Source organism: Salmo salar, chromosome ssa14 (assembly GCF_905237065.1).
Source record: "Salmo salar chromosome ssa14, Ssal_v3.1, whole genome shotgun sequence".
Classification (NCBI taxonomy): domain Eukaryota; kingdom Metazoa; phylum Chordata; class Actinopteri; order Salmoniformes; family Salmonidae; genus Salmo; species Salmo salar.
This window is the reverse complement of record NC_059455.1, coordinates 63,453,630-63,478,750: the sequence shown is the minus strand read 5'-3', so window position 1 is coordinate 63,478,750 and position 25,121 is coordinate 63,453,630. Positions and strand designations below refer to the sequence as shown.

Genomic DNA, 25,121 nt, shown 5'->3' with positions numbered 1-25,121 from the left:
ATGAATGTTTTTGCAATGGGCTTGTTCTCTGTTTTAGTGCTGTTTTAGTGCTCACTCGTTGAGTGGCTTTTGTGCTTCCTCCTTTTTACATCATTTCATTCTTTTAGGAAAGTCTAAATGGAAAGCGAATTATAAAATCATTAGGGAGTAAGGAAAACAAATTACTGTCATAGAAATGAATGGAAACAAATACAACTCCAGGGACCACAGTCTCCTTCAAGATATTTTATTCTGTACACCACTTCCATTAACACATTGATTGTTTTCCTATTGTTTCCAGAAACCTGGAGGTTGTGATGTTACACAGATACATTGTATACACAGTCCCAGATCAATTGTATTGGTCTCAACGGAGTACAAGTCTTTGTTTGCAACCACTTAATCATTATAATGTTTCTATACAATGCTGTTGTTTGACAAATTCATATTTGTAAGTCACCTGCATTTCAATCATGTTGACCGATATACACTGAGTGTACAAAACATGATGAACACCTGCTCTTTCCATTACATAGACTGACCAGTCAGGGGTGGGCAGTTCCAGTCCTCCAGGGCCTGATTGGTGTCACAGTTTTGCCCCAGTTAACACACCTGACTCCAATAATCACATAATCATGATCTTCAGTTCAGAATACAGTTTGATTAATCAGCTGTGTTTGTTAGGGATGGAGAAGAAGTGTGACACCAATCAGGCCCCCGAGGACAGGAGTTGCCCACCCCTGCGTGAACGCTATGATCCCTTATTGATGTCACTTGTTAAATCCACTTCAAATCAGTGTAGATGAAGGGGAGGAGACAGGTTAAAGAAGGGTTTTTAAGCCTTGAGACAATTGCGACATGGGTTGTGTATGTGTGCCATTCAGAGGGTGAATGGGCAAGACAAAAGATTTAAGTGCCTTTGAACGGTGTATGGTAGTAGGTGCCAGGCACACAGGTTTGTGTCAAGAACTGCAACGCTGCTGGGTTTTTCACGCTCAACAGTTTCCCGTCAAGAATGGTCCACCACCCAAAGGACATCCAGCCAACCTGACACAACTGTGGGAAGCATTGGAGTCAACATGGGCCAGAATCCCTGTGGAACGCTTTTGACACCTTGTAGAGTCCATTCCCCGACGAGTTGAGGCTGTTTCAATATTAGGAAGTTGTTCCTAATGTTTGGTATACTCCGTGTATATCCTTTGAGACTGGAAATGTAATGTTCAACTCTTTCACCACATATAATCGTAATTCTTACACAGCTGTTGCTAATATTCATATTTCAACATTGATGTTTTCAAAAGTTTACTTGCTGAGCTTCTGTACACAGTTGCATCACGAGGTACGGTAGTCTATTGATGGCTATGGCGATGCAAGTCTTAAGACTGCTTTTGCTGTTGTCGTTTTCTTCTGTACATTCTTCTGTGTTTACTCTTTTGCGGTAAAGATGAGAGAATTTACTAGGCAGACATTCAAGTTTTATAATATGAACGATATGTTTTGAATCCCCAGAGAGGTGAACAAGTAAACTCTGAAATATTCTTGCAATACCAGACAGACAGCACTAGACAGAGGTACATGCACACCAACAAAGCTAGTCGTAGAACACCCAAAGACACTCCCTATACAATGGCCACCTTTACATTCATACTGTCTGAAATTGTTTTCTTAAATCTCTTACATGCATTTGTCTTCTCAGTGTACATTGACATGTTATTTACATTCAGTAACAGCTAGTACAGGTGTTATATGTTTGCATTTTTTATACAGTGTTTACCATTACTGTTGAATATAGATCCTTTTGTGCAACTTATATGTGGAGATTTACAAACTGTACAATATAGGGGGGTGGGGGGAGTATTTACAATAGGCTTTTAGACATCAATAAACAAAGGAGCGGCTCGATTCAATCCGGAGCGCGGACAATCTGTGTTGTAGTGTGGTTGAAATGTAAAGGTCATTTCTGATTGGAGCCAACACATGCCGCGTTTACCGCGAATGGAGTCTCCGCGAACGAGGAAACATTGCTTTTAAATGTCAATCGCGCTGTAACGCTGATCTTCTGCGCTACTGATTTGAATCAAGCCCTAGATATGATTGTTGTTTACGTTTTCTCCAGCTGTAAACACTGAGCACGTTCAAGTGCAATGAAACTGTGCAACAGCCAGAGACAAAACCCCAGATCTCACAAAGCAGATGGTTAAACACACTAGGCGGTGTGTCTGTGTTCAGGTAATGAAGGTCTCATGTGCTACATAAAACATGTCACTGTTTGAGTGCCCTTGAACGAGCTCCTAAAGAAGTTATTCACCTGCTAGCAGTATGTTAGATTGTCCTGAACAGGACCAACATCTACTGTAGCCTACTTGTCCCTTGTCCACGGCCTTTAAACACATACCTCTTGGCTGTCCATTTTAAAAGTGCACCAAAATGGCAGTCTGATTCGCCGTTGATTGATCAGAGAGCCTTTTTGAGTTCAAGATGAAGTCACTGCTGGCTGGGGATTGATACACTAGCATTGAGTGTGTGCTTTTGTAGGACTTGTTTATGTGGGTTGTGATATCAACACTATCCAGGGGTCTAATGCAGTATGCTTCTATGTTTGCTTATAGTTTGGAATCACAGCAATGTGCATGACAGTGCAAAGCTAACGGTAACAATGTTTTACTTTTAACTCTAAACTTTTTTACTTTTAACTCTAAACTTTATAGCAATGGCTTTTGTGAATTGTCTTTGCAAAACGACATAATATTATCCTCTGCATTTCATATAAAAAAAATCTATCACCTATCATACATTCTTTATAGTGATCGTAATATAAAATAAATACATAGCTATCTGAATTTCAATGATGACTGAAAAAGTGCTGAAATAAATGAAGTATGTATGAATATGTAATCAAATAAAGTAAATAATAATAAAGTCAACATAAATACAAATGTTGTGAGCTTCTGTTAATAACATGTTGTGTATATACAAATGTTGTGAGTTTGAAGGAGGTAAAGCCTTTTTAAGCAATCTTTCTACAGGTTTCCTAGAAGTGGTATCCATACTTTTAAAAAGGGAAATTAGATCATGAGAAGGACATTAATTATAAAGAAAATACATTTTCATAGATGACTATCAACAGCTAGGTCCTTTCCCTTTAGCAAAATTGCAAATGCTCATTTTGTTTGACTGCAACAGACTACTAGATAATTACTTATCCTGTGCAAATAGTTTGCAATTTTTTTTGCTTGCCTTCAAAAATTCAGCTGTGGTTTCAAATCTGTAACTGCAATGTAACATAAGGCATTTATTCCACAAAAACTGTGTGCAAATAGTTTTTGGTTGGACCTTGCTACAAACAGCAAGATCAATGTGCAAACTTAACAAAAATGTATATATTTTGATCGTTCATATCATATAAGAAGAGATATAAATAGCACAATGTTAAGAAATTCATTGAAATGTTTTAAAGTGCCATTTAGTCCTATCCTCAGATTAGGTGTTTTAATAACCTGAACCACAAGAGGGCAGTGGTGACATATGGCCCTGGAAAGAGTCTGCTGGTTTTACATAATTGATGGCAAAAAATGTAAACAACAGCACTATCCAGACTATGGTACATCTACAGGGCATCATCAGTAAGGGTTAGGACTTCCTCCATGGTAAGTGAGGGACCGTACCACTATTAACCTGTGTTTCACAGTAGGGTTCATCACTTTCAGAGTCTGCGGGTGGGGACGCCTTTTTCCACTCCTTCTCTCCGTCATCAGAGTCTTCCATTGCCGCAGTAATGAGAGGGGGAGATTTCCTGAAAGGGAGACAGATAGGTGGAGACAATACAACTGGCAATGAATGTCCTCGAGACAAGATGACTCAACGGTCCGTATTCATAGCCTGGTCCCAAATCTGTTGAGCCGTCTTGCCAACTCCTATGGTCATTGGAGTAATAATGACCATAGGAGATGGCACAGCAGCACAAACTGATCTGGGACCAGTCTACCATACTTACAGGTGGGTCAATGTAACGATAGTACAGTGAGGTACAGTGTGGCTAATGACACTACCTGTATTCTCCATTGTGTATACCTGTCTACAATCTTGTGTGTTTATTGCTGCCATTGTATGATATGTTGTACTTATCAAAGCCATCAGACTGTTAAACAGCCATCACTAACACAGTGAGGCTGCTGCCTACATACAGACTTGAAATCATTGGCCACTTTAATAAATGGATCACTAGTCACTTTAATAATGTTTACACATCGTGCATTACTCATCGCATATGTACAGTGCCTTGCGAAAGTATTCGGCCCCCTTGAACTTTTCGACCTTTTGCCACATTTCAGGCTTCAAACATAAAGATATAAAACTGTAATTTTTTGTGAAGAATCAACAACAAGTGGGACACAATCTGTGGAAAGAACTGAAAACTGCTGTTCACAAACGCTCTCCATCCAACCTCACTGAGCTCGAGCTGTTTTGCAAGGAGGAATGGGCAAAAATGTCAGTCTCTCGATGTGCAAAACTGATAGAGACATACCCCAAGCGACTTACAGCTGTAATCGCAGCAAAAGTTGGCGCTACAAAGTATTAACTTAAGGGGGCTGAATAATTTTGCACGCCCAATTTTTCAGTTTTTTATTTGTTAAAAAAGTTTGAAATATCCAATAAATTTCGTTCCACTTCATGATTGTGTCCCACTTGTTGTTGATTCTTCACAAAAAATTACAGTTTTATATCTTTATGTTTGAAGCCTGAAATGTGGCAAAAGGTCGAAAAGTTCAAGGGTGCCGAATACTTTCGCAAGGCACTGTATATACTGTATTTTATACCATCTACTGCATCTTGCCTATGCCGCTTGGTCATTGCTCATCCATATATTTACATGTATATATTCTTATTCCATTCCTTTACTTAGATTTGTGTGTATTAGGTAGTTGTTGTGGAATTGTTAGATTACTTGTTAGATATTGCGGCACTGTCGGAACTAGAAGCACAAGCATTTCGCTGCACTCGCAATAACATCTGCTAACCATGTGTATGTGACCAATAAAATTTGATTTGATACCGGTACATACCCTCGTTATTGTTATTTTATTGTATTACTTTTTTAAACTTTTGTTTATTTAGTAAATCTTTTCTTAACTCTTATTTTCTTAAAACTGCATTGTTGGTTAAGAGCTTGTAAATAAACATTTCATGGTAAAGCTTACACCTGTTGTATTCGGCACATGTGACAAATTAACATTTGATTTGATTTGACATCTTGCAATCTTTTACCTCTTTCTGGTATCTAATACCAGGGTATCTCTAGGTATCTTTAGGGTATCTCTTTGACCGATTAGATATCTCATACAGGTATCTTTTTTAGCGTTTAGGGTGAGTGTTCAGCACCATGCGGAGGTGTCTGATACCTGTCTCCACTCTGGGTGATGAGTCTCCTGCACGTCTCCATCTGCACGTCCAGGCCTCGCTTCATGGAACACATCTCCATGTACTCGTGCAGGTGTCTGTTCATGTCACTCTTAGCCGTGGCCAGCTCCAACTGTGGAGACGTAAGGTAAGACAATCCATACTGTAAGTTTGCTTTCTGGTTTAAAGTGTCACCACAAAAATGTTGGAGCGATGAGGGGCAGGATCTTTGCAAGCGCAAAACCAAAAGGCTGCAGTCGTTTGCGTAAATCTTTTTTTCTAGTTTGTGTCTTCTTTTAGGTCGATTGTATTTGTACTTCCTATCGTTGCCACGGGGAACAGAGAAATTAGCAAATGAGCAAGCAAGAGGAGAGCTCTGGAAAGACTACACTACCTTCAATTTGTTACTTCAATTTATCTTATCATCTACATAGGAACTAATTTCAACAGTGATTCATGTAAGCACATGGAATGGCTGACTTATTTATTTCCATAATGTAATAATCCCAGAGAAACGTCTATGTATTTATGGCTCTGTTTACATCTCTGCAGACTAATAAATAGCCTTATCCTGCAGCAAAGTCCTCATATTGTACAAACTGCAGGGAGACAACTGTGGTACTTAGAGAAGGGCTTTGTATGTCTGTGTGTGTCTCACCTCGATCTGGTCGATTGTCTCCTGATACTCCTTCTCTCTAGTCTGGAAGAGGGACTCTGTGTCCTTTATCACCTTCTCTATGGACTCCTCCTGCTGCTGCTGCGTGGTGTGTGTGCGTGTGTGTGTGTATGTGTGTGTGCGTGTGAGAGAGAAAGAGAACAGATTGTTTTGTGCTTATTTGTCTAAGATACATGAGATAAAAGGAATGTCAATCAGTATATGGAAATGTAATATACTGCCAATCCATTGCATAAGTACAGCTCAATTCCAAAGTGTCTCTAATGCCCTGCCTCTGTGTGCCTGTGTGTCTGTGTGTGTTTTGCGTGTGTGTGTGTGTGTGTGTGTGTGTGTGTGTGTGTGTGTGTGTGTGTGTGTGTGTGTGTGTGTGTGTGTGTGTGTGTGTGTGTGTGTGTGTGTGTGTGTGTGTGTGTGTGTGTGTGTGTGTGTGTGTGTGTGTGTGTGTGTGTGTGTGTGTGTGTGTGTGTGCTACCAGCTTATCTAATTTACACTGTGATCCACGGATCAGGACATACCAATGTCACAGTCATACATGCAGTGTTTAAAATAGGACAGAGACACACAGACAAGGCAGCCCAACCATAATAATAATTAACAAGCAGGAAGTACAGCGTCTTTGGTTGAAACACGCCCTTCAACACAGTTCTGGGATCAGCTTACCCTAGCCAACTCCAAACATTAACCATTACAGTGGTAAATACAAAACTTAGATCAGCCAGTGGCAGGTATAGTGGCAGGTATAGTGGCTTACCTCTCCCTGGGTCTCCACTGCTCCCAGAGTGTATCCTGGGAAATCCTCCCACAGCAGCAGAGTCTCCTCAGTCTCCTCCCAGGCCAGGCTGTCACAGTCGTCCTCAAACTCACACTCCCTCCTGCAATAGTGTGGCTTACTAGTTGTACATATATGTATATACTGAACAAAAATATAAATGCAACATGTAAAGTGTTGGTCCCATGTTTCATGAGCTGAAATAAAAGATCCCAGAAATGTTACATACGCACAAAAAGCTTATTTCTCAGATTTTTCCTGCTAGTGAGAATTTCTCCTTTGTCAAGATAATCCATCCACCTGACAGGTGTAACATATCAAGAAGCTGATCAAACAGCATGATCATTACACAGGTGCACCTTGTGCTGGGGACAATAAAAGGCCAGTCTAAAATGTGCAGTTTTGTCACACAACACAATGCCACAGATGTCTCAAGTTTTGAGGGAGCATGCAATTGGCATACTGACTGCAGGAATGTCCACCAGAGCTGTTGCCAGAGAATTGAATGTTAATTTCTCTACCATAAGCCGCTTGCAACATCGTTTTAGAGAACTTGGCATTACATCCAACCGGCCTCACAACCGCAGACCACGTGTAACCACACCAGCCAAGGCCCTCCACATCCGGCTTCTTCACCTGCGAGATGGTCTGAGATGAGTCACCCGGACGGCTGATGAAACTGTGGGTTTTCACAACCAAAGAATTTCTGCACAAACTATCAGAAACCGCCTCAGGGAAGCTCATCTGTGTGCTCGTCATCCTCATCAGGGTCTTGACCTGACTGCAGTTCGGCGTTGAAACCAACTTCAGTGGGCAAATGCTCACCTTTGATGGCCACTGCCACGCTGGAGAAGTGTGCTCTTCATCAATGAATCCCGGTTTCAACTGTACTGGGCAGATGGCAGACAGCGTGTATGGCACTGTGTGGGCGAGCAGTTTGCTGATGTCAAAGTTTTCAACAGAGTGCCCCATGGTGGCAGTGGTGTTATGGTATGGGCAAGCATAAGCTATGGACAACGAATGCAATTGTATTTTATCGATGGCAATTTGAATGCACAGAGATATCGTGACGAGATCCTGAGGCCCATTGTTGTGCCATTCATCCACCGCCATCACCTCATATTTCAGCATGACAATGCACAGCCCCATGTCGCAAGTATCTGTACACAATTCCTGGAAGCTGAAAATGTCCCCGTTCTTCCATGCCCTGCATACTCACCAGACATGTCACCCATTGAACATGTTTGGGATGCTCTGGATTGACGTGTACGACAGCATGTTCCAGTTTCACCAATATCGAGCAACTTCACACAGCCATTGAAGAGGAGTGGGACAACATGCCACAGACAACAATCAACAGCCTGATCAACTCTATGCGAATGAGATGTGTTGGGCTGCATGAGGTAAATGGTGGTCACACTAGATACTGACTGGTTTTCTGATCCACGCCCCTACCTATTTTTTTTAAGGTATCTGTGACCAACAGATGCATATCCGTATTCCCAGTCATGTGAAATCCATAGATTAGGGCCTAATTAATTTATTTCAATTGACTGATTTCCTTATATGAACTGTAACTCAGTTAAATCTTTGAAATTGTTGCGTGTTGCGTTTATATTTTTGTTCAGTGTAGTTTACTGGCCGACTCTCAAGTGACAGGCTAGTCCTGGTGATGAGCAGTGTGCAAGCTTTTTATCCAGACCAACTCTAACCGTCCTGATTCAATCATGGTCTGAAATTTAGAGTGGCTTCCCAATTGTGGTGACTGAGACTTTATCAGACCTCGATTGCTGACCATTTCCTCATAGTTAGGACTCACAGCTGGTTCAGCATCCTCTGCATCTCCTCGTTGATCTGATTGGCTGACGTGCTACAGGACTCCTCATCCTTGCCCCTCTCGCTCTCAGAGATGCTGGTTGGTTCGTCCCCATCACCGCCTTTAACCGACTGGGCCGCCTGCTTTCGGGGCCGGCGAGTCAGAGTGGAAGGAGGTGTGGCCATCTGCTAGATAAAAGTGTAATAACAGTGTAATAGCAGTGTAATAAAGGTGTAATTAACATGAGTTGACCTAGAAGATATGAGTGGACTTGCTTCCACAGAATCGGTCAAGCTGTAATTAAACTAATCGACGATTGCTCCAACAGATCTAGAATCTGCTTACCTTGGGAAAATCCTACACTTAACCATTATGGTGGTAAATGCTAAACTGATCTCATATCAGTGTCTAGGGACTACCTAAAATATAGTATAGTTAGTTGTATAGTGGCCTATAAGCAGTCCTGACCTGGAAGATCTGGATCATGTCTTCACAGTTCCTCTGCTGGGCCACGTCACACAGGCGAGCTGTGATGTCGATGCGTCTACAGATGTCCATGTCCACCTTCATGGCTTTCTCCTGGATCTTACTGTCTAGATCCGACAGGTTCTGATAGAGAGAGAGAAGGAGAGGACAGTGAGTGACCCTCGCAAAAGGAAATATGTGTTCCCAAATCTTATTTGTATTTTAAAATACATTTTTGAAGTAAACCGCACCAATGAGTTACCAATTAGAGATGTTCTACGATTTTATAACTCAAAAGTGAGTAGGGCAAAATTCCTATTCTAAGCCATCTCACATGGGACTACTTTGAGGTATACAAATCTCAACAACTTGAGTGAGCTATTCCAACGTTGCTATGAGGGACTCACGTTGCTCATTAGGCCTTTGAAGAGGACCAGCTCAGCTTTCAGCTGTTTCACCCTGAGGGCCAGCTCATCCTGACACACCTCACTCTCCTGGAGATCCTGTACGCACGCACGCACACACACACACACACACACACACACACACACACACACACACACACACACACACACACACACACACACACACACACACACACACACACACACACACACACACACATTATTTGCATTGCATGTATGACATAACATAACTGATTATAAGTATGCAGAATAAATAGAATGGGTGGCGTATTGAATAGTTCATTTGTAGTTCTTTCCAGCTCAAGTTACACAATACACTCTCTACCTCTCTACTACTGCTTTCCAATCAACCAATCAATCTGAGGTGGAATCATAATGTTAGTGTGATGTGAAATATTAAAAGGGGTAACCTGCAGTTCAAACAATAACAAAGCAGTCGACCTCCAGCTTTTAAGTAAACAGCTTAGGGATGGGGGGTTCGGAGAAATGCAAACACTATCAAATTCATAGACGGTGCTATGGACACAAGGACTCACCATCCATGAGTTCAAAATGATAGTTTTACCATGTTTTAAAGCGACACTATACAGTGTTTGTTTACAATTACATTGTTTACCAACAATGGAGTAAAACCCACTTCTATTTTGGGTTCTGAGGGGGTTTAACTGTTGAACTAAGCTCACGAGGCATTTATATATGTTTTGTTTTTCAAGAATCAATGGCTATATATCATTGATTAAAACATGCATGTAGCAATCGCAGATTGCCCTTTATCATTGACACAGCTAAGGGCTTACCTCCTCCAGCTCAGCCACTTTCTCCTGGAGGTCCACTCTGAATGTATATTCTTCCTCCCATCTTTTGAAACACACACACACACACACACACACACACACACACACACACACACACACACACACACACACACACACACACACACACACACACACACACACACACACACACACACACACACACACACACACACAGTGATCATATAGATGAGAATGGAGATGGATGAGGAAGTCATCACCACAACATCGCACTATCACCACTGTCTCTTCTGGGGACCCAACTTCCAATTACACACCCAATTTTAGCAGTTCAATCCCACAATCACCATTATTGTCTATTTAGGATATTCTAGTTCCTCAATTTTCCCGACCATCTGTGACTGAGGGTAGATAACTTTGTCAAAGGCCAAAATGTCTCACAAATAGTATAATAGTAATACTGGATCGAATCCCCAAGCTGACAAGGTAAAAATCTGTCGTTCTGCCCCTGAACAAGGCAGTTAACCCACTGTTCTCTGGTAGGCCGTCATTGTAAATAAGAATTTGTTCTTAACTGACTTGCCTAGTTGAATAAATGTTAAATAAAAAATACATGTAAAAAAGTTACAAATAACAGATAGAAACCAGGCAGATAGGCTACAGTGTTGTGCTCACGCGGATCAATTAACCAATAAGGCCCGAGGGTGTGTGGAATATGGCCAATATACCATGGCTAAGGGCTGTTCTTCTGCACGATGCATCGCAGAGTGCCTGGACACAACCCTTAGCCGTGGTATATTGGCCAAATATCACAAACCCCAGAGATGCCTTATTGCTATTATAAACTAGTTACCAAAAAGTGGAGGCTACTGTGGGGAGAATGGTTCATAATAATGGCTGGAACAGCGCTAATGGAATGGCATCAAACACCTGGAGACCATGTATTTGGTGTATTCAATACCGTTCCACTGATTCCGCTCCAGTCATTACCACGAGCCCATTCTCCCCAATTAAGCTGCCACCAACCTCCTGTATTACCAAAATAACTAGACCAGTAAAAATAAATGTTTTGTCATACCCGTGGTATACGGTCTGATATACCACAGCTGTGAGCCAATCAGCATGCAGGGCTCGAACCACCCAGTTCATTTTGAAGTTTGATGGAGTTTGTATATCCACGTTGTGCGCCTAATCTCCTTTACTCAGCTGTGTTACGGAACAGAACACCACCCAGTATGCATATAGAGCACCCTGCTGCAGCACTTACTGAAGGTGAAGTGGGCTAACCCAGGAGGGCGCATGTGCCATAGTCCACGTTGCCTATACACACTGTTATCAGTCTGCTCAAGTTGGGATGCAGTGTATAGGCCTACAGTAGCCTGTTGTTAACAGTATACTTGGGTAGCCTATGCTGTAGGTTCAACCTGGTCTCATAGCATTTGTATTATTCCGTACGTAAATCCGAGACACTCCATTTAGTATGATATGTTATGTTTCGTATGGTATGTATTAAATTGTGGATGTCCATCACCCATTTCGTATAATATGTTATGAATTTCAAAACGTACTATATGTTACGAATTTGCAAAACGTATGATATGTTAACCTTTGGGTAGACGATCGCATTATACACAAACCCATCCATCCAGACCAACCACTCTTTTATCCCACAGGCCATAAACTTAAATAATGTATATTTATTGCTGCATTTTTACACAATGAACTTAATCCTAGTAATAATTCCCTGTCAGTTAGGATCACCACTTTGTTTTAAGAATGTGAAATGTCAAAATAATAGTACAGAGAATGATTTATTTCAGCTTTTATTTCTTTCATCACATTCTCAGTGGGTCAGAAGTTTACACACACTCAATTAGTATTTGGAAGCATTGCCTTTAAATTGTTTAACTTGGGTCAAACGTTTCGGGTAGCCTTCCACAAGCTTCCCACAATAAGTTGGGTGAATTTTGGCCCACTCCTCATGACAGAGCTGGTGTAACTGAGTCAGGTTTGTAGGCCTCCTTGCTCGCACACGCTTTTTCAGTTCTGCCCACACATTCTCTATAGGATTGAGGTCAGGGCTTTGTGATGGCCACTCCAATACCTTGACTTTGTTGTCCTTGAGCCATTTTACCACAACTTTGTAAGTATGCTTGGGGTCATTGTCCATTTGGAAGACCCATTTGTGACTAAGCTTTAACTTCCTGACTGATGTCTTGAGATGTTGCTTCAATATATCCACATAATTTTCCTGCCTCATGATGCCATCTATTTTGTGAATTGCACCAGTCCCTCCTGCAGCAAAACACCCCCACAACATGATGCTGTCACTCCCCTGCTTCATGGTTGGGATGGTGTTCTTCGGCTTGCAAGCCCCCCCCCTTTTTCCTCCAAACATAACGATGGTCATTATGGCCAAACAGTTCTATTTTTTGATTCATCAGACCAGAGGACATTTCTCCAAAAAGTACGATCTTTGTCCCCAAGTGCAGTTGCAAACCGTGGTCTGGCTTTTTTATGGTGGTTTTGGAGCAGTGGCTTCGTCCTTGCTGAGTGTCAATATAGGACTCATTTTGTGGATATAGATGGATAGATGGATATAGATACCTTTGTACCTGTTTGCTCCAGCATCTTCACAAGGTCCTTTGCTGTTGTTCTGGGATGGATTTGCACTTTTCGCACCAAAGTACGTTCATCTCTAGGAGACAGAACGCATCTCCTTCCTGAGCGGTATGACGGCTGCGTGGTCCCATGGTGTTTATACTTGCGTACTATTGTTTGTACAGATGAACATGGTACCTTCAGGCGTTTGGAAATTGCTCCCAAGGATGAACCAGACTTGTGGAGGTCTACTCTTTTGTTTCTGAGGTCTTGGCTGATTTCTTTTGATTTTCCCATGATGTCAAGCAAAGAGGCACTGAGTTTGAAGGTAGGCCTTGAAATACATCCACAGGTACACCTCCAATTGACTCAAATGTTGTCAATTAGCCTATCAGAAGCTTCTAAAGCCATGACTTAATTTTCTGGAATTTTACAAGCTGTTTAAAGGCACAGTCAACTTAGTGTATGTAAACTTCTGACCCACTGGAATTGTGATACAGTGAATTATAAGTGAAATAATCTGTCTGTAAACAATTTGTCACGCTCGTCGTAAAGATGGGACCAAGGCGCAGCGGGAATGTGTATGCTCGTCTTCTTGTTTATTGAGAAGAAAACGAAACAAAACACTTAATCAAAACAACAATGACGAAAAAACTGTCCTGTGAGACACACAGCTACACATGGAACAACTACCCACAAAAACTCATGAAAAAACACCCCTACTCAATAGGACCTTCAATTAGAGCCCACGAGAAACAGCTGCCTCCAATTGAAGGTCAAACCGATAAACTAAGCATAGAAATAGATAAACTAGACACAGACATAGAAATAGACTAACATAGAACATTGCCCAACAAACCCTGAAACACATTAAACAAACACCCCCTGCCACGTCCTGACCAAACTACAATAACAAATAACCTCTTTACTGGTCAGGATATGACAGTACCCCCCCCAAAGGTGCAGACCCCGGATGCACCTGAAACCAAAAAAAACACAAAAAAAAACACAAAAATAAACCCCAAAACAAAAATAATCCCAAACTAAAGGGAGGGAGGCCACCGTCACCGACGGTTCTTGTGCTACAACCCCCCTCCCCCATCCACCTACTATGGAGGTGGCTCAGGCTCTGGCCTTAGTCCCCAACCTAACCTGTCCACCCCCGCTGGAGACCTCGGGCTGATGCGCGTCGCTGGAGACCTCGGGCTGATGCGCGACTCTGGGAGCTCCGGACTGGAGGGCGACTCTGGGAGCTCCGGACTGGAGGGCGACTCTGCGAGCTCCGGACTGGAGGGCGACTCTGCGAGCTCCGGACTGGAGGGCGACTCTGCGAGCTCCGGACTGGAGGGCGACTCTGCGAGCTCCGGACTGGAGGGCGACTCTGCGAGCTCCGGCTCCGGACTGTGGGCCGTCTCTGCAGGCTCCGGACTGTGGGCCGTCTCTGCAGGCTCCGGACTGTGGGCCGTCTCTGCAGGCTCCGGACTGTGGGCCGTCTCTGCAGGCTCCGGACTGTGGGCCGTCTCTGCAGGCTCCGGACTGTGGGCCGTCTCTGCCGGCTCCGGACTGTGGGCCGCCTCTGCAGGTTCCAGACTGTCGGACATCGCCGGAAGCACTAGACGGGGAACTGTCGCCGGAAGCTCTAGACGGGGCACTGTTGCCGGAAGCTCTGGATGGGGCACTGTCATCGGAAGCTCTAGACGGGGAACTGTCGTCGGAAGCTCTAGTCGGGGAACTGTCGTCGGAAGCTCTGGACGGGGACTGCACACTGAAGGCCTGATGCGTGGGGCTTGCTTTGGAGGCACCAGACTATTTTCACGCACCACAGGGCTAGTGCGAGGAGCAGGACGAACTGGACTGGGCTGACGCACTGGAGGCCTAGTGCGTGGGGCTGGTACTGGAGGTACCAGACTGGAGACACTCACCCCAAGGCTAGTGCGAGGAGCGGGAACAGGACGTACTGGACTGGGCTGACGCACTGGAGGCCTAGTGCGTGGGGCTGGTACTGGAGGTACCAGACTGGAGACACTCACCCCAAGGCTAGTGCGAGGAGCGGGAACAGGACGTACTGGACTGGGCTGACGCACTGAAGGCCTGGTGCGTGGGGCTGGTACTGGAGGTACCAGAGTGGAGACACTCACCCCAAGGCTAGTGCGAGGAGCGGGAACAGGACGTACTGGACTGGGCTGACGCACTGGAGGCCTGGTGCGTGGTGCTGGTACTGGAGGTACCAGACTGGAGACACTCACCCCAAGGCTAGCGCGAGGAGCGGGAACAGGACGTACTGGACTGGGCTGACGCACTGGAGGCCTGGTGCGTGGTGCTGGCTTGGGAGGCGCCAGACTGGAGACACGCACCTCAAGGCTAGTGCGAGGAGCAGGAACTGGATACACCGGGCCATGAACAAGCACTAGAGGTCTGGAGCGCACAGCCTGCACAACCCGTCCTGGCTGGATGGTAACAGTTGCCCTGCACGAGCGGAGTGATGGCACAGGGCGAACTGGGCTGTGCAGAGGCCTGATGGCTGCCGTGCGTAAAGCAGGCGTAGGGTAGCCTGGGCCAAGGAGACGCACTGGTGGCCAGATGTGCTGCGCAGGCATACTCCTACCTGGCTGGATGCCCACTCTAGCACAGCACTTGCGAGGGGCTGGGATCGCTCGCACTGGACTGTGCATGCGCATGGGCGAGATCGTGCGCACTTCCGCATAGACCGGCACTCTCACTTCCAAACGCTCCCCATAATAAGCACAGGGAGTTGGCTCAGGTCTATTACCTGACCTAGCCACACTCCCCGTGTGCCCCCCCCAAAAGAATGTATTGGGGGTGTCTCTCGCACTTGCCAATCGGCGCGTATAATGCCTCGTAACGGCGCCGCTCCGCCTTGGCTGCCTCCAGCTCCTCCTTAGGGTGTCGGTATTCCCCAGCCTGGTGCCATGGTCCTGCCCCGTCCAAAATTTCCTCCCATGTCCATGACTCCAAAACCCTCCGCTGCTCCTTCCTCCGCTGCTTGGTCCGTTGGTGGTGGGTAGTTCTGTCACGCTCGTCGTAAAGATGGGACCAAGGCGCAGCGGGAATGTGTATGCTCATCTTCTTGTTTATTGAGAAGAAAACGAAACAAAACACTTAAAACAACAACGACGAAGAAACAGTCCTGTAAGATACACACAGCTACACATGGAACAACTACCCACAAAAACCCATGAAAAAACACCCCTACTTAATAGGACCTTCAATTAGAGGCAACGAGAAACAGCTGCCTCCAATTGAAGGTCAAACCAATAAACTAAGCATAGAAATAGATCAACTAGACACCGACATAGAAATAGACTAACATAGAACATTGCCCAACAAACCCCGAAACACATTAAACAAACACCCCCTGCCACGTCCTGACCAAACTACAATAACAAATAACCTCTTTACTGGTCAGGACGTGACACAATTGTTAGAAAAATGACTTGTGTCATGCACAAAGTAGTTGTCCTACAAACCGACTTGACAAAACTATAGTTTGTTAACAAGAAATTTGTGGAGTGGTTGAAAAACGAGTTTAATGACTCCAAACTAAGTGTATGTAAACTTCCCACTTCAACTGTAAATGGTTGTCACTGTTTTTAATGTTGATGTTTTTTATTGTTGAACCCTGACTGCACAACAAATTTCCCAATTGGGACAATAAAGTTAACTTGAACCTACTTTCGTTTTAGCCTTAGGTATACACTGTATACATTGAATGGAAAATGAAGTTATATTCTATTCTAGCTTCCCATAGCCCCCTGGAGACTTATTACACAAAAACGAATTGTATGTTATTGTATTGTTATGAGACAGTTGTTTTTCATGTGATCTAAGGCAGATGATTGGAAATATTCCCCTGTTGAACAATTTGACCTTGTCAATAAAAGAGAATTAGAGGAAGGTGTTTCAGCTGGCAAGGCATAGAGGCTGGTGAACAGAGAGTTGACGTTGCCTTGTTCCCATTAACATTCATACAGCGGACTATAGGCTGTAGTGAAGGTCACTGGTGTCATTTAGTGACGTCAGCGTCTTCTCACAGACACTGCAGAAGGCGAGTGCTCGTATGCGATGGGTCGAGGAGATGAGAGAGAGAGCGAAAGAGAGAGGAACAGGGAGTTTGTGTGTAAGAGAGAAATAGAGTGGGAGAGGGTTCAAGTGAAAAAAGAGAGAAAGAGAGGGAGTGATAGAGAGAGAGAGAGAGAGGAGAAGAGAAAGTGGGAACGAGAAAAAGAGAGAACAATGTGAACAGTCTCTGGCGGCACCACTAGCGGTCACAGCTTTCAGTACAGTGCTGCATTGCAGGTGGTGAGGCGAAACGCAGATGGGCGGAGGAGGGAGAGCGAGAGAGAGATAGAGGCCATGTGAGAGAGAAAAACCAGTGTACTGCTGACTTCTCCCCAGCCAATTCAGCCCTCTCTAGATAATCCTCCTATTGGATAAGAGATTGGCCAATGCTGTTCTTTTAAACTCTGTGATTAACTATGTTTGAACTATGATCCCCAACCAGCCTATAGTGAAGCCTTGTAATGGCATATCACTTGGGAAGTACAGGGGCAATTTGAAGACAAAAGGTAGAGTGGCTAAAACACTTCAAGATTTGCAGAGTAACCAGAAGCCATCTAATGGAGGATGATGATGATGATGATGATGATGCCTCCTCATTTCAACTCAGTTCTAAGATAGTAGTACTTTGGCAGCATGATCATAAGCTGGACAACCATAAAGCCTGTAATATAGCGCTGCCTTATATTTCAAGATGCGTATGCAAATCATGTAGACCTTGCACGATGATGTAATGTTCTTTTCTTGTGCTCTGGGGTGTAATTTGGTATGAAGAAAGCAAAAACACACTATTGTTGATTAGACCGCTTCATCCATACCTGCGTTTATACTCATCCCTCTCTCGTTTCACCTTGCCCAACACGTTGTACAGGGCCCGTATCTCAGGGGTGATGGTGTCGATTTGTACACCTACTCCGTCCGTTTGGGCACAAGGCACACCCGTGCCCGTTATGCGCGAATCCCTCCCCGTGCCAAACCTGCGGTCGTGGTTGTAGGACCAAACGGTGCCGGGAAGGAACCGGGGAGGCGGGTTAGTAGACATACCAGTTCCAAAACGGACATATTTCTCGTTAATGTTGGATATAGTTTCGCAAGGATCAGTAGGGGTTAATAAAGGACTGATGGAAATATGTGGAGTGAGTTGGTTGGAATTGAGGTTGCAATTCGAGTCAGTCAGAGTCGAGTTCCTAAATACTGATTTGCTGTTGGACTCAAAGACGGGAGTTGTAGGCCTGTTGAGTGATGGAGAGAGAAGGCCTCCGGGCAGGTATGCAGAATTATTGACGTTCTGGAGGGGGATATGTCCGGGCCTAACTGCGATGGGACCTACGAAACCAGTCTGGACTCCCATTTCCTTAGTCAATGGCTTTTTCCTGTGTCCTTCTACTGAATTGTCCTCATTATTTTGCAACGCCTGCTGAAGCTGTTTCTCTAAAGCTTTATTCCGACGCTCCAGCTCATGAACTTTAGCCAAAAAGCAACGGAAGCGCAAATTCAAGGTCTTGAGAACACTGATGTTGGAGCCCAAGTCGTTACGCAGGGCCATCGCTGCGGGAGGCGGCGGCGCGCGGTGCATGTTGTTCAGGTGCAGATACGCGAGTCCCGAAGGTGGCAGCGCACTAAAGTCCAGGCCAGATAGCCCATCTTGTCCAAAGCCAGTGTGCTCACCCAAGATGAAGCCTGAGTCAGGTGCACCATATGAGTCTAGGCCTGTCATGGAAGAATCCGACTGGCTGCCCATCTGGTTATGCTGCTGTTGCTGAACCAGGTACGCGTTCTCCCCCAATAACGGATTCATGCTTGAGTATGAAAATCTGAAATGTTCGAAATCCGGCATGAAAACAGACTTCTTAATTTAGCTTGAAAGCTAACTCCTGATGCAAATAATAGCCTTACCCTGTGAAGACTTAGCCTATGCGTCCTACCAAGACAGAATAAGATAACTGAACAAAATAAAATAATGTATAGGCTATAGGTAAAAAGGAGCTATTGAACAAGTAGAATATTCCACGTCTTAAAATTACACCCGTCAGTGACTGAAAAAGCCGCAGCAATCAAGCGGTGAAGGCTACCTGGCTGGCCGCAGCGCAACTACTAACTTTGGCGTAGGGATGTCTGCCGAAGTAACAGTACAGTCAAGAAGACCATGGCCAGGCAGAAATAAACAAGCTACTGCGGGTTTCAACTACCGCCACGACTAGAGTAAACGCGCAATCACCTACTGCTTGGCTTGAGTAAATTCTCGACACGTTTCATTAATATCACATTGTGTGTTTATTTTCCCCTACACGTGAGTAATATCAATGGCATTATTGTCTGTAAGTCTAACTTTGTCACCATTATTTCAATCAATGATGGCTCACGATTTAGGAGTTTTACGGCACCCTCCGCATCCCTTGGGGACGTCAGAGAGAGCTCATAATAACGTTGCCTGTAAGGTTCTCTGCTCATATTGTCTAAAAGCTATGGGCTACTGGTTTACTGAAACTTTTGGACTGTGTTTTGTGCAAAAGTAGGCCTACACCTAGTTGAAACGTATGCTACACATGCTCCATTACACAATTTCCTGTTGTTTGATCGAGGAGAGCTGAAATATGGTAAAATACATTTGATTTTATTTGACAACCTTTGACACATACATAAAACAATAGAGAACATATAAGTTGAATGTTGTACTTGCAGTCAATGGGATCAGTGGAGAGAAGAGTGTGACTTGCTGACAGGCCACACCGTCTTAAATGTGGATAGATGTTGCTGTTGGTCATGAATTCCTGACGCATCTTGTGTAGATCCCCCCCCCCCCAGCACCTGATCTATGTCAATCTCTGGCCTGCCGTTCACTGAAATGTCGGAGGGAATTACGTATTTACTGACATCACAAGATCGTCTTCCAATAGCTTTTTGAACATGTACTGTGTGTCCCCCACAGGAATCCATCTACCCATTAAAATCAGACTGATGTGTCGTAGTGTAACTGGAAGTGGCATTCACAGTTGCAATGGAGGATGTTGCTCTTTTCTCAATGGGGGTTTTCACTGTACTGGTAGAATGGTCAGGTGTATACTGACTTGTAATTGAGGAGAATGGTGTTATCTCAAAAGGTTGTGGTGGTCTTTGTTGTAGTAGAATTGTCAGGGCTAAACAGACTTGAATTTATGGATGTTGGTATCTTCTCAGCGGTTGTATTCTGTGTTCTGGTAGCATAGGGAGGGGCATAAATCAAAGATGTAGTTGGTCTCTTCTCAATAGTTGTTATGTTACCATGGTCCTGTCCTGAGCGAGTGAAAGGACAGAAACAATCAACTTAAAGAGATCGTTTTCTACAGAAAGCCCAGTGAAGTAAACAATGCATAGAATGCGTTTGCCACGCTTCTCTAAAAACATCCCAAAATACCTTGTCGATACTTAAATCAGACTTCTATTGCCACAATATCACTCCAGAAGATCTGTGTTCATCTACGTTTATGGAACATAACTTTTCTCAAAGATTTTTTGTATATGTTTTTACTCCCAAGCCATACATAGTTTACTTCATAGGGCTTGCTGTAGAGCCTGTATTTAAAACAAGTAGTCTGTATTTTAAATAAGTTAGAACACAAACCAATTAGGATTGCAGTAAAAACTCAGAAAGCTATCCCTTTAAGTCGTAGTTAAAGGTATGTATATTAATTAAAGGTGAATTCATCTTCCACAGTGACAATGTCAATCTGAGCTATATGTGTTAGTAAAGTAGACAGAGGCAGTTAGAGAGCTGGAATGGAGGAAAGTGTTTTTTCCTCAACATCTTTCTCCTCAACATGCCACGGTTTTGTCTTTGTACTGACTTGTGGATGTGGCATTGGTAGGAACAACTGTAGTCGGGCTGGAAGAGGTTTCCCAACATGATATTCCTCTATGAGACAGAGGAAGATAGAAAAGGACAGAGAGAGATGGGGCAGGGAAACCCATTTAGCCTTCAAATTTAAAGCCACAATCTGTAACTTTGGCAGCAAGATGAAGATAAAGTACTTGCTCTCACTTCGAAAGCACTTTAACCCATTCATGTAGCCTAATATTTAAGACTTCACCAAATGGTAAATAAGAGATTGCGAGGACTGTTTTAACAAGTTACAACAAATATATATTTTGAAGAAATGTAAATATGTAAATAAAAAATGTTATATTATAGCCTTAACTATTGGTTTGGGATTGCCACAAAACTGCACCTCACCTCAATTATTCTGTAGTGCCTTTATAAGGCTAATGGGCCCTCTCAAATTGTCCAAAGGTAAATAAAAGTAGGCATTTCAGGGCCTCCCGAGTGGCGCAGCGGTCTAAGGCACTGCATCGCAGTGCTTGAGGTGTCACTACATATCGGGGTTTGATTCAAGGATGCATCCTAGCCGTCTGTGACTGGGAGTCCCATGAGGAGGCGCACAATTGGCCAAGCGTCGTCCGGTTTAGGGGAGGGTTTGGTCGGCTGGGATGTCCTCGTCCAATTGCGCTCTAGTGACTCTTTATGGTGGGCCGGGCACCTGCACACTGACTTCGGTTGCCAGTTGTACGGTGTTTCTTCTGACACATTGATGCTTCTGGCTTCTGGGTAAAGCGAGCAGTGTGTCAAGAAGCAGTGCAGACTGGCAGGGTCGTGTTTCGGAGGACGCATGGCTCTCGTCCTTCGCCTCCCCTGAGTCCGTACAGGAGTTGAAGCGATGGGACAAGACTGTAACTACCAATTGGGAGAAAAAGATATTTCAGCTCATACTTACCCTGGGTGATTTCATCTTGATCACTGTCCATATTTATAAACTATATCACAGATGCCTTGATGCCGTGAGAGGTGAGCCATCCTGAGGATGGCTCACCTCTCACAGTTCTGGGTGACTTTAACCTCCCCACGTCTACCTTTGACTCATTCCTCTCTGCCTCCTTCTTTCCACTCCTCTCCTCTTTTGACCTCACCCTCTCACCTTCCCCCCCTACTCACAAGGCAGGCAATACGCTTGACCTCATCTTTACTAGATGCTGTTCTTCCACTAATCTCATTGCAACTCCCCTCCAAGTCTCCGACCACTACCTTGTATCCTTTTCCCTCTCGCTCTCATCCAACACTTCTCACTCTGCCCCTACTCGGATGGTATTGCGCCGTCCCAACCTTCGCTCTCTCTCTCCCGCAACTCTCTCCTCTTCCATCCTATCATCTCTTCCCTCTGCTCAAACCTTCTCCAACCTATCTCCTGATTCTGCCTCCTCAACCCTCCTCTCCTCCCTCTCTGCATCCTTTGATTTCCTCTGTCCCCTACCCTCCAGGCCGGCTCGGTCCTCCCCTCCTGCTCCGTGGCTCGACGACTCACTGCGAGCTCACAGAACAGGGCTCCGGGCAGCCGAGCGGAAATGGAGGAAAACTCGCCTCCCTGCGGACCTGGCATCCTTTCACTCCCTCCTCTCTACATTTTCCTCTTCTGTCTCTGCTGCTAAAGCCACTTTCTACCACTCTAAACTCCAAGCATCTGCCTCTAACCCTAGGAAGCTCTTTGCTACCTTCTCCTCCCTCCCTCCTGAATCCTCCTCCCCCCCCCACTCTCTGCGGATGACTTCGTCAACCATTTTGAAAAGAAGGTTGACGACATCCGATCCTCGTTTGCTAAGTCAAATGACACCGCTGGTCCTGCTCACACTGCCCTACCCTGTGCTTTGACCTCTTTCTCCCCTCTCTCTCCAGATGAAATCTCGCGTCTTATGACGGCCGGCTGCCCAACAACCTGCCCACTTGACCCTATCCCCTCCTCTCTTCTCCAGACCATTTCCGGAGACCTTCTCCCCTACCTCACCTCGCTCATCAACTCATCCTTGACCGCTGGCTACGTCCCTTCCGTCTTCAAGAGAGCGAGAGTTGCACCCCTTCTGAAAAAACCTACACTCGATCCCTCCGATGTCAACAACTACAGACCAGTATCCCTTCTTTCTTTTCTCTCCAAAACTCTTGAACGTGCCGTCCTTGGCCAGCTCTCTTGCTATCTCTCTCAGAATGACCTTCTTGATCCTAATCAGTCAGGTTTCAAGACTGGGCATTCAACTGAGACTGCTCTTCTCTGTGTCACGGAGGCTCTCCGCACTGCTAAAGCTAACTCTCTCTCCTCTGCTCTCATCCTTCTAGACCTATCTGCTGCCTTTGATACTGTGAACCATCAGATCCTCCTCTCCACCCTCTCCGAGCTGGGCATCTCCGGGCGCGGCCCACGCTTGGATTGCGTCCTACCTGACAGGTCGCTCCTACCAGGTGGCGTGGCGAGAATCTGTCTCCGCACCACGTGCTCTCACCACTGGTGTCCCCCAGGGCTCTGTTCTAGGCCCTCTCCTATTCTCGCTATACACCAAGTCACTTGGCTCTGTCATATCCTCACATGGTCTCTCATATCATTGCTATGCAGATGACACACAATTAATCTTCTCCTTTCCCCCTTCTGACAACCAGGTGGCGAATCGCATCTCTGCATGTCTGGCAGACATATCAGTGTGGATGACGGATCACCACCTCTAGCTGAACCTCGGCAAGACGGAGCTGCTCTTCCTCCCGGGGAAGGACTGCCCGTTCCATGATCTCGCCATCACGGTTGACAACTCCCTTGTGTCCTCCTCCCAGAGTGCTAAGAGCCTCGGTGTGACCCTGGACAACACCCTGTCGTTCTCCACTAACATCAAGGCGGTGACCCGATCCTGTAGGTTCATGCTCTACAACATTCGCAGAGTACGACCCTGCCTCACACAGGAAGCGGCGCAGGTCCTAATCCAGGCACTTGTCATCTCCCGTCTGGATTACTGCAACTCGTTGTTGGCTGGGCTCCCTGCCTGTGCCATTAAACCCCTACAACTCATCCAGAACGCCGCAGCCCGTCTGGTGTTCAACCTTCCCAAGTTCTCTCACGTCACCCCGCTCCTCCGCTCTCTCCACTGGCTTCCAGTTGAAGCTCGCATCCGCTACAAGACCATGGTGCTTGCCTACGGAGCTGTGAGGGGAACGGCACCTCCGTACCTTCAGGCTCTGATCAGGCCCTACACCCAAACAAGGGCACTGCGTTCATCCACCTCTGGCCTGCTCGCCTCCCTACCTCTGAGGAAACACAGTTCCCGCTCAGCCCAGTCAAAACTGTTCGCTGCTCTGGCACCCCAATGGTGGAACAAGCTCCCTCACGACGCCAGGACAGCGGAGTCAATCACCACCTTCCGGAGACACCTGAAACCCCACCTCTTTAAGGAATACCTGGGATAGGATAAAGTAATCCTTCTAACCCCCCCTTAAAAGATTTAGATGCACTATTGTAAAGTGGTTGTTCCACTGGATATTATAAGGTGAATGCACCAATTTGTAAGTCGCTCTGGATAAGAGCGTCTGCTAAATGACTTAAATGTAAATGTAAATGTAGATGCAGAGATCGGATACTAGTGGGAGAGATCAGATATATTATCAGTGATTAACTATTATCTATCAGCTATAAGGGACTACCCCGAAACCAGCAACAAAGCCATTAAAAAATACAATTAAAAAAGTAGATTTAAATAGAACAACTTTTTTTTTCAACCAAATGCACCAGTTGTCCCTGTCTTGGAAAAAACAATAGTACATTTACAACAACAGTCATGAATAAAGTATAATAAAGTTCAAATACTTACATGAACAACATATAATCTCTTTTCTTGTTGTCTTGTTCCTATCCTGTTTTTTAAAGAGCAATGATATGTCTGTGATTTGAATGCACTGACCTCTTCTTGAGTTGTCTGGCTCACGTCACCTGCCGTCAGGCAACCTGTTTTTCCTCTTCCAAGGAACCAAAAATAAGTTCATTCTTTTTCTTTAGAAGTCAATGCACCACTGTACATTTCTTGTTGCCCTGGAAATGGTTGTTCTAAGCAGGAGGGTTGCTTCACAAAAACAGTTACACCCATGTGTAAAAGTGATATCTCTAGAACAAGAGATTCTGGATGACAGTTAAAATGACTCAGCAACTGCTAACTTTCACTACCTAGCTGTCAGTGACGGTCAGTACCGTTTCACGAGCATGACATTATTTCTATTACAGCATATTGGATGACTCATTCAAAAACAGAAATATAAAAACAAGAGTAAATAAACCTAACAGACAGGGGTATTACAAATCGAGATACA

At 44.8% G+C, this 25,121-nt stretch overlaps 1 protein-coding gene across 1 annotated transcript; it reads right to left on the bottom strand.

The window, feature by feature from the left end:
* Window positions 1–212: 212 nt before the first annotated feature.
* LOC106569990 (non-homologous end joining factor IFFO1) lies at window positions 213–19,119 on the bottom strand. Its single transcript, XM_014141818.2, has 9 exons — window positions 17,797–19,119; window positions 10,325–10,385; window positions 9,510–9,605; window positions 9,106–9,246; window positions 8,641–8,822; window positions 6,804–6,924; window positions 6,035–6,133; window positions 5,379–5,509; window positions 213–3,772 (listed from the first exon to the last, which is right to left on the bottom strand). The coding sequence occupies exons 1-9, from the start codon at window positions 18,813–18,815 to the stop codon at window positions 3,610–3,612; spliced, it is 2,013 nt and encodes a 670-aa protein (XP_013997293.1). The 5' UTR covers window positions 18,816–19,119; the 3' UTR covers window positions 213–3,609.
* Between the last annotated feature and the right edge of the window lie 6,002 nt (window positions 19,120–25,121).